Source organism: Panthera onca, chromosome D1, assembly GCF_046562875.1.
Source record: "Panthera onca isolate mPanOnc1 chromosome D1, mPanOnc1 haplotype 2, whole genome shotgun sequence".
NCBI lineage: Eukaryota > Metazoa > Chordata > Mammalia > Carnivora > Felidae > Panthera > Panthera onca.
Window position 1 is genome coordinate 93,751,266 of NC_138348.1, and position 10,410 is coordinate 93,761,675.

At 38.3% G+C, this 10,410-nt stretch overlaps 1 protein-coding gene across 2 annotated transcripts; it reads left to right on the top strand.

Moving 5' to 3' along the window:
* Window positions 1-813: 813 nt before the first annotated feature.
* LOC132677127 (olfactory receptor 8B12-like) lies at window positions 814-8,925 on the top strand. 2 transcript variants are annotated; one of them, XM_078433933.2, is made up of 2 exons: window positions 814-825; window positions 7,984-8,925. In XM_078433933.2, exons 1-2 carry the CDS (start codon window positions 814-816, stop codon window positions 8,923-8,925), a joined length of 954 nt encoding a protein of 317 aa, XP_078290059.1. The 2 variants fall into 2 exon arrangements, with proteins under 2 accessions (XP_078290059.1, XP_060485002.1); XM_060629019.2 differs by lacking the exon at window positions 814-825 and having other exon boundaries at window positions 7,972-8,925.
* The last annotated feature ends 1,485 nt before the right edge of the window (window positions 8,926-10,410 follow it).

Here is a 10,410-nt window from a genome sequence, read left to right on the forward strand (position 1 = left end):
TGAATTCAAAAAGGGCACGGAGGAAGGCACTTGGTGGGATGAGCACTGGGTGTTGTATGTAAGTGATGAATCGCGGGAATCTATTCCCAAACTAAGAGCACACTGTACATTGTATGCCAGCCAACTTGACAATAAATTATATTAAAAAAGAAAGAAAAATAAATTTAACCAGCTAATAATATGCAATGGAAGAAAAAAAGGGCTATACACCAAAATGTAAAATTTAAAACTATAAAACATTTGGAAGAAAATATAAAAATATTTCACTTTGTGTTAGGTAAACAGCACAAATAAAGCATAAGCCCTACAAGAAAAAAGCTCATAAACTGGAATTTATCAATATTTAAAACTTTTCCTCTTCAAAAGACTGTTAAAAATAAAAAATGCAAACCACAAACTAGAAGAAAATATTTATTTATTTATTTAATTTTTTAGAAGAAAATATTTATAAAATAGGTATCTGATAAAGGACTTATAAGTATGTAGACTATATAACACATGAATAATAATATAAATAAATTATATATATTTTGCTTACAACTCAATAATGAGACAACGTACTTAACTAGAAAATGGAAAAATAAGTGAACAAACATTTCATTAAGGAAACGCAAATTGAAATCAAACGAGATATAATCACACACCTATTAGAAGTTTGAAATTACAAAAATTGACAGTACTAAGTAGCAGCAAGGATTTGGACAAAGTGGACCTCCCATGATGATAGGAATGTTCTGAAAGTAATTTTTCAGCTTCTTACAACCCATACAACCCAGTAATCTTACTCCCACTCCTATATATTACTCAAGAGAAATGAAAGTATATGTCCATACTAGAAAATGAATGTTAATGTTCAGAGTAGCTTTATTTATCATAGCCAAAAACTGGAATTAGTTCAGGTATCCGTTAAGAAATGAATGGATCACAAATGTATGGCCAGCTAATCTTTGACAAAGCAGGAAAGAATATCCAATGGAATAAAGACAGTCTCTTCAGCAAGTGGTGCTGGGAAAACTGGACGGCGACATGCAGAAGAATGAACCTGGACCACTTTCTTACACCATACACAAAAATAAACTCAAAATGAATGAAAGACCTCAATGTAAGACAGGAAGCCATCAAAATCCTGGAGGAAAAAGCAGGCAAAAACCTCTTTGATCTTGCCTGCAGCAACTTCTTACTCAACACGTCTCTGGAGGCAAGGGAAACGAAAGCAAAAATGAACTACTGGGACCTCATCAAAATAAAAAGCTTCTGCACAGCGAAGGAAACAATCAGCAAAACTATAAGGTAACCGACAGAATGGGAGAAGATATTTGCAAACGACATATCAGATAAAGGGTTAGTATCCAAAATCTATAAAAAACTTATCAAACTGAACACCCAAAAAACAAATAATCCAGTGAAGAAATGGGCAAAAGACATGACTAGACACTTCTCCAAAGAACACATCCAGATGGCCAACCGACACATGAAAAAATGCTCAACAACACTCATCAGGGAAATACAAATCAACACCACAATGAGATACCACCTTACACCTGTCAGAATGGCTAACATTAACAACTCAGGCAACAACGGATGTTGGCGAGGATGCAGAAAAAGAGGATCTCTTTTGCATTGTTGGTGGGAATGCAAGCTGGTGCAGCCACTCTGGAAAACGGTATGGAGGTTCCTCAAAAAACTAAAAATAGAACTACCCTACGACCCAGTAACTGCACTACTAAGTATATACATATACATGTATATACATATACATACATACAATGGAGTATTACTCGGCAATGAAAAAGAATGAAATCTTGCCATTTGTAACTACGTGGATGGAACTGGAGGGTACTATGCTAAGTGAAATTAGTCAGAGAAAGACAAATATCATAAGACTTCATTCATATGAGGACTTTAAGAGACAAAACAGATGAACACAAGGGAAGGGAAACAAAAATAATATAAAAACAGGGAGGGGGACAAAACATAAGAGACTCATAAAAATGGAGAACAAACAGAGGGTTACTGGAGGGGTTGTGGGGGGGATGGGCTAAATGGGTAAGAAGCACTAAGGAATCTACTCCTGAAATCATCGTTGCACTATATGCTAACTAATTGGGATGTAAATTAAAAAGAAAAAAAGAAATGAATGGATAAACAAGTTGTGTTGTCTATCCAATAGAATAAAGCTTGTGAATAAAAAGGGATGGACTACTGATACAGCAACACCATGGATGGGTCTCAAACTTATTCTTCTAAGTTAAAGGAGTAGATATAAAAGACATCATAGTTGATGATTACATTTACATGGAATTAGGGATAGCAGATTCATGGTTGTCTGGGCCCAGAAATGGGGTCAGGAATTTGACTTCAAAGAAGTGGGAGAGAACTTTTTGGAGTGATAGAAACATTCTATATCTTTATTGTGCTGGTTATGCAACTGTATATATTTATTAAAATTCATTGAACTGTACACTTAAAGTGGGTGAATTTTATTATGTAGACCAATAAGAAAATGTTAAAATAGATATGGTACAACTTAAAGGTGATGAATTCTCTCAAAAGTATGAAAAATGCTCAAAGAGATAGAAAAGAGGAGGGTAACTCCAACATCTGAATACTAATAATCCTAGAAAGAAAGAACAAAAAAATTTGGTGGGAAGAAAATTATCAATAAAGAGTATGAGAAAAATTTCCCAGAACTAGATGATTTGTATTGCTAGATCAAAGGAATACTTTGAAAGAAAACAGACTTACTAAGACATAGTATTGTGAAATTTAAGAACACTGTGGGTGAAGATCGTAGGAGCTATCAGAGAGAGGGGGTGGGGGGGAGGGGGGGCAGGGTGGGGAGGTGGGTGAGAGAGAGAGGCGGGGGGAAAGACAATCACATAATATATAAAGGGACAGAAATGAGAATGCGACTGGACTTCTCACTGACAATACTGGTTTTTAGGAAAGAGGGGATCCAACACAGAAAAGCAGAAAAGGGAATTTGAGGCTGATGGCCATGCATTGAGACTAAAAAGCAATCACTCCAGATACAAACAGAGGGTGGAAGTTTCCAAGAGAAAGAAGAAATTGACAGATTATCACATATGTTTGAATATTTGGAAATTAATACTGATGGGCATTTGATAGATACTATGCAGCATATGAAAATATGAAGGAGAGATACAGGACATAGAGAAATTATTCCAGGAAAAATTTCAGATAGCACAGGTAGGGAACATAATTAGAATATAGTATTTGGCTGGTTATTTGTATAGTGATAGTTATTTGTGCAGTTCTATAGTTCTCAATACATTAAGTATTGAGAATAAAGAGGTATAATATAACTATTTGAAAGGATAGGACAAAAAATTGGAGTGGGAGGGTGTTAGAGAACTAAACCCACATATATTTTAAGTGGAAAGAATGAATTCAACAAATATTTATTAATAACTATTATGAGTTAGGCCTCCTTATATACTGATCCATGAATAAACATCTAAAAAAGAGGAATCCCTTCATTATGAAAGGGTTTGAATCTTTGGCAATCATATCCTTCCTATCTGAGATTTGCTGCCTATATCCATTCACAGCTACAATGGGGCAAGGAAGTATCAGGAAGCATCCAAATGGAATATCTGTGTTCCACGCATGGTCCTTTCTGCCCCTATGAGTAAAGGCAATACCCGCCCCACCTCCCTTGCTGATTAGGATCAATTATTTTTGCCAGGATGGTGAATCCAGGTCTTGTCTGTTAGTCACAGGCATGGGGAGTCCTAATTGCCCTGGTGGCTGCCATAACTTAGGGGTTAGTGGGACGCTTGTTGTGTCCGCTGGCATTTCATCATCTAGACTAAAATCTAGCTCCTTATGGTCCCTACTCTTTATTTACTTCTGCCATCTTACTCGTGGTCATATGAACTCAAAACTTTAATCATATTTGATATGTATTTCTTTCTTTTCTTTCCTTCTCTCCCAAACCACAGAGATACTAAATCCTGTTCTTCCATGATCTTATCTCTTGACACCATTTTTACTTTACTATCTCCATTGCTTGTGAAATCTTAACTGATCTTCCTATTTTTAGTCTCTCCCAGTTTTAGCTAATCCTGTATACGAGAGCAGTCCAAAATATCTTTATCATGCCAGGGTATAGATTTGGATGATTGATGATGACGATAGCAACAACAACGTTTTTTATGTCTTCTACATCCTAAGTAATGCAAATGGCACCATTTAGGATTATTAACCCCATTTTAAGATAAGTAATTTGAAGCTCAGGAGAGGTCAAACCAAGTTTAACCAAGAGGTTTCCAAGGCTACACAGCTAGTAAGGGGAAGAGCTAGGAATCGTAGAGGTTGATTTGATTCCACATACAATTCCTCATTTAACTGGAATAGATTTCTTGGTGAAAGAAGCTGCTTCTAATAATTTTTCTGGGGCAACAGATATAAACTAGGACCAACCCAAATGAACCAGGACTTAGGATACCCTCTAGTTTGTCTCCAATAAAGGAATGGGAAGGTTGGGCAGATGTCTGTTTGGGGGACAAAAAAGATGTGTTAATTTTTGTACTTGTTGAGTTCAGGGTGGCATACTGGAACATTTTGATAGAGAGGTTGTATACACAGGACAGGGAATTAACAGAAAAGTGAGAATTTAGGAGTTAACCATACAGATGATGTTGTGGAAATTGTGGGTGAGCTCACAAACATTTAAGGAAGAAGAGCCTCAGAAAATTGGTAGGCACTGAAAAATTTGAAACATGAGGAGAATAACATGATAGAGAGACAGAATAGGAGATGCCTCGACTAGACTATAAATCCCTCCTTACAGCACGAACCATTTCTTTTGAATCCTTTTACCTAGCATTTTAATATGCTAAATGCACATATCAAAAACGAATTCAACATTAAGTATAATACAGATCATATGACTTCTGACAGATGTATTTAATTTTATGCCCATCCTGAGAGTTTAACTAAAGTCACATCAAATGAAGATATTTCAGCTGCCATCTTTTCTCTCTGGACAGGCTCTCTGACTTTTTTGGTTGGAATTGTGGTTTATTCTTGTAGGTCTCTTATGTGGGGTGAAGGTTACTGACCCCATACCACTCTGGTGCTGCCTGAAGGACTACCAGACTTATGAGGATTAATGCATGTGCATGAGGTGTATATGCAAAGATGCTGCATTATACATATTTTCCACATTGGTATGTTATAATCCATGTCTCACATATATTTTAGCGTTAGCAATAAATAGAACAAGAAATCCATTATACAGAGATTCAAATTTTGGGAAAGATAGTTCTGCAACAAAAGTAATTTAATCAAGAATATTTATTTCTGTGTTTCTTTCTGCTTGTATTGGAGCAAGTCAATAGTGAAAATGACTTTATAGAAGCCCTGGTTCACTTGAAATAAAATCTCGATGCATTTGAAATGAAATTCCCATGGAAACCACCTCTGAAGTGACAAAAATCTCAGAATTTTCCCCGGTGTTGCATCATGCATACAAGAAGCCTCTAAGGTTTCTAGAGGAGAGTGAACATTTAATGAACCCCTAAGGTCTTCTTTGCCCTTGGGCCTTAAGAAAAGTTTGCTTGTAGTGCTTATTTTAATGTTTTGATGAGTTGCTTTTTCTATTTCTTAAATATGTGTAGTGGGATTGAGAACAGGGATTGGGATTCATTAGAGTTGTTCCGGGCCATGGAAAATTCTCAGTGTAAACAGACAGATGAGGCACTGTCCCTGCTGAGTCATAGCTGGGGGCGAGCAAGTTCTCACTCAGGTGTGTGCACACACTCACAAACACACAAACATACTCAGGCATGTGTGCAGAGGTTTTAGTTGGACTTGCCTGAGGAAAATGGACTTCTGCCTTTGTGTTTGCATTTCGTAACTTCTCCAAGAGGACGTTGGCCCTTAACTCTGAGCACGAATATAACTCATCTGCTGACACTTGAATTTATACAAATAGAGATTTACTCTTGGGATAGAGTTTGCCATACACCCTAGAAAAGGGTGTAGAGTGCAAGTTGTCACACAAAATTTTATTAGTCTTGATACCAGTCTCAGTTAATAAACTACACTGTGTGACTTGTGATTATCTAAACCCTCAGCAAGGACTCTTGCCCCCCTATCCTGTTACCACCCTCACAATTCTCTCCATCGGATCCAGTAATCGGGGTTAACATATTGTGTTTGAAGCTCAGGACAAAAATGCGATGCCTTGGAAAGGTGCTACATTAAGTTGTGAATGTCCATTGTTTTATTGGAGTAACTGATCTTACCAAGCAAATGCTTTTCAGGTCTCCTTCAAAGTTGCTCGAATGTCAGATCATTCTATTTAAAACTGAAATCTGCAACGCCTGCCTTTTCTAGCCCTGCCTCTTGCATTCCTTTTGCTCATATACCCTTTCATTTCACAGGTTTTACCTCTCTCTTTCATGTATTTTCTGTCTTTTCCCACTTGAATAAAAGCTCCATGAGGGCAGAAAGCTTTTTTTTTTTTTTCCACTGAAGAAATCACCAGGACTTACAAAAGTTTCAGGGACAGGGTCAGTGTTCAACTGGTATGTGCTAAAGCAATGCCATCCTTGTTCAAAGTCTTTCACCAATTCCCCGTTATCTGACATACTGGCTGTAGACTCTGTTCTCTGCATTTAGGTCTTGATAGAACTTGTTATTAGTTATCTGACCAGTATTTGTTTTTAATAATGAAGCTTAAGATGGATGACCAAGTGGTGGAGAAAATTCAGTGAAAGTTTCTTTATTTTTAAGCTTGGAGAAGATGCAAATAATTCTTGGTATATATTGGATGTGAAGGAAATAATGATCCTTCTCTAAAGTATGATTCCCCTAATTTTACCTCTCTTGGTTTTAACACTTTCTACATTCCTTTCAAGGTATCTAAGTGCTTGTTTTTATCAATAAAGCTTCCCATGAGATCCTTCTAAGTAAAAATGCTGCTTCAGAGATTTCATGGTCACTTAGAGGGAGGCTGAATGTTTAGTGATGAAGACTAAGAAGCTTAGAATTGGACAGACTAGGGTTTGAGTCAAGATTCTGGAACCTCGTAGTGTGTGTGCCTCTCACTTTAGAGGAGGGATTAAGTAATAGTTCTAATTTGTAAGGTTGTGGTGAGGAATAAAAAGGTAATATTATTTGTACATTGCTTTTGACACTTGGTTTTAGTATAAGGGTGCTGGATCTACACAATGCTAGGTACACAGTAAGTCCTCAATACAAGGAGGCAAGCCCATAAGGCTTTGCTCTTAATCTTAAAAAGATGTAACCAGAATGAAAGGATCATTGGAAGCCACATCAAGCATTACCAAGGGGGTAAACAAACATTTCTTCTTCCTTTGGGAAGGGGTCTCTGGAGCAGTGATCCTGAGGGAGTCTCTGTAACTACATCACTGAGATTAGTCTCTTGTTATCCATGGGCATTTGGAAAGGATGTTGTCTCATCCCCGGAATTTGGACAAGAGACTTGCAGCAAAGCCACAATCAAAGATCAAGTTCTTCAGCGCAGCAAGATAAATTAGAGGTTTCGCTCCTCAAAGTAGAGAAGCAGAAGCAGAGGGTCTGAGCTCTGAGTTGTCACTTGCTTTTCATCGGGGCCAGTTGAGTCTCGATGAAAGAGATGGATGAGAGCCAGTGGAGAACAGCACTGTGACTCCAAGCAGAGGAGGGTGAGTCCCTGCCTGCCCTGGTCTGTCCTCTAGCAGAGTGGGTAAAAGCTCAAACCCCAGGAGCCAGACCACCTGAGTTCACCTCCTGCTGTAACTTAGTAGCATCAGGACTTGTGCAAGTCACTTAGGTCCAGTGTCCTCACCTGTGAAATGGGGATACTCATAATGCCACACAACATTTGGAACGGTGCCAGTAAATGTTCCCATTCTTTTCTTCTCCATGTCAGCCCCTTAAGTTCCATGGTGTGTGGCTTCTCTCTCTTTGTCTCAGTGACTCTTCTTTTTCCCTTACAGACTCTCCTAGAGGAGAATGGCTGCAGATAATGCCTCCTCTGTGACAGAGTTTATCCTCGCAGGCTTAACAGATGAGCCAGAACTCCAGATGCCCCTCTTCTTCCTGTTTCTAGGTTTCTACATGGTCACTGTGGTGGGGAACCTGGGCCTGATAACCCTGATTGGGCTGAATTCTCACCTTCATATTCCCATGTACTTTTTCCTCTTCAACTTGTCCTTCATAGATGTTAGTTACTCCACGACTCTGACCCCTAAAATGCTAATGGGTTTTGTCGCAAAGAGAAACATCATTTCCTATGCAGGGTGTATGACTCAGTTTTTTTTCTTCTGTTTCTTTGTGTTTTCTGAATCCTACATCTTGTCAGCGATGGCATATGACCGCTATGTCGCCATCTGTAAACCACTGCTATACACAGTTACCATGTCTCCTCAGGTGTGTTCACTCCTTCTGTTAGGTGTTTATGGGATGGGAGTGTTTGGAGCTGTTGCCCATATGGGAAACATAATGTTTATAACCTTTTGTGTTGACAACTTTGTCAATCACTATATGTGCGATATCATTCCCCTCCTTGAGCTCTCCTGCAACAGCTCTTACATAAATTTGCTGGTGGTCTTCATTGTTGTGACCATTGGCATTGGGGTGCCCATTGTGACTATTTTTATCTCCTATGGTTTCATTCTTTCTAGTATTCTCCATATTAGTTCTACTGAAGGCAGATCCAAAGCCTTCAGTACCTGCAGTTCCCATATAATTGTGGTATCTCTTTTCTTTGGATCAGGAGCTTTTATGTACCTCAAACCACCTTCTATTTTACCCCTTGACCAGGGGAAAGTGTCCTCCATATTCTATACTGCTGTGGTGCCCATGTTCAACCCATTAATCTATAGTCTGAGGAACAAGGATGTCAAAGTTGCCCTGAAGAAGACCTTAGGCAGAAAATTCTTCGTGTGAAAATGATTGAGAAAGGAGATCCAAAGCTTTGTTTGCCAGAGTGTTTCTTTTTCTTTTCAATGAGGGAAACAAATGCCAATGCTCGTTCTCCTTTACTTAGAGGGAAAAATTTAACTTGTTCTCAAGTATAATTATTCCCTCTACTCCTTACTCTACCCTAACTATTCTAATCATTATTTGTTTTATGAAAATAGTTTCCACAGTCGTAGATGGCTACTCTTGAATAAGCCTAAGAAATAATTTAATCTAGCCCTTCATGTGTTGCGTTACACACTGGGGACTCATAAATATTTGTAGGTTGCTCACGGCGACACATGTACCCCTTGCCAGACTCGAGCCTAGGCCCTTGAATTCTAATCTACTTTGCTCTTCGGTCCTTTAGCCATGCTATCTTGATTCACCTTTTCCCTGGTGGATTTCATTTCAAAGGTTTTTCTTTTTCTTTTTGCACTTAAAAACGCACGTTGCATTTGACCTACTTACAGCAATGTCATGCAACTTTTCAAGAGATAACCTTTGGAACGTTATTTTTGCAACAATGTTGAAAGTTAAAAATGTGGTAATTTGATCTTGCAAAATGCTAAGTCTTAAGGTGTTTTGGTGGGAGCCAAATTTCCATATAGAATCAAGGATCGTATCCATTGAGGCAGTGTGCAGAGCTGTAAGGGTATAGGCTAAGTTGTTAGACCTTCTAATGGAGAGTTATACAGATTTAAGGGAGTTAAAAATGTTGGATACAAGCTTTGCTCATTATTTACAGATTAATAAGGTAGAATTTGGAGACTTACTTTGTGTCTGAACGAAGTAATGGAGTAATAGTTTTGGGCAGATGTGAGTCATTAGAGTAGTACCAACCAACTAGTCACCAGGAAGGCAGTTGCTATTGTATTTTAAGACATTGCAAATAGCTGTGATTTTTTAATGGTAAAGGCAAAGAGATGGTGGTGTCAGGACAGGTCATACACTCACAGTATTAGGTAAATGGAGGCACAGCCTATATAGAGAATCAGGCACAGCTTATATAAAGAACAATGAATACATTATTAGTGGTAACAGCTCCTTCAGAAGGAATAGTGTGTGCACTGTTTCCAAGATACATTTAAAAAAAAATTTTTTTTTAACGTTTATTTATTTTTGAGACAGAGAGAGACAGAGCATGAACAGGGGAGGGTCAGAGAAAGAGGGAGAAACAGAATTGGAAACAGGCTCCAGGCTCTGAGCTGTCAGCACAGAGCCCAATGCAGGGCTCGAACTCACAGACCGCAAGATCATGACCTGAGCCGAAGTTGGACGCTTAACCGACTGAGCTACCCAGGTGCCCCCAAGATACTTTAACTTATTAACTTTTCTTAGGAAGTTCTCTTCTATTAGAAAAAAGGAAAGTTAGGATAAATGTTTAGTTTTGTTCTTTGGAATGGTTCCGTTCAATGAGCATGTAAGAAAAGAAATGAAAGTGAAGGGAAGGGCTGTGCTTTAGATAATATT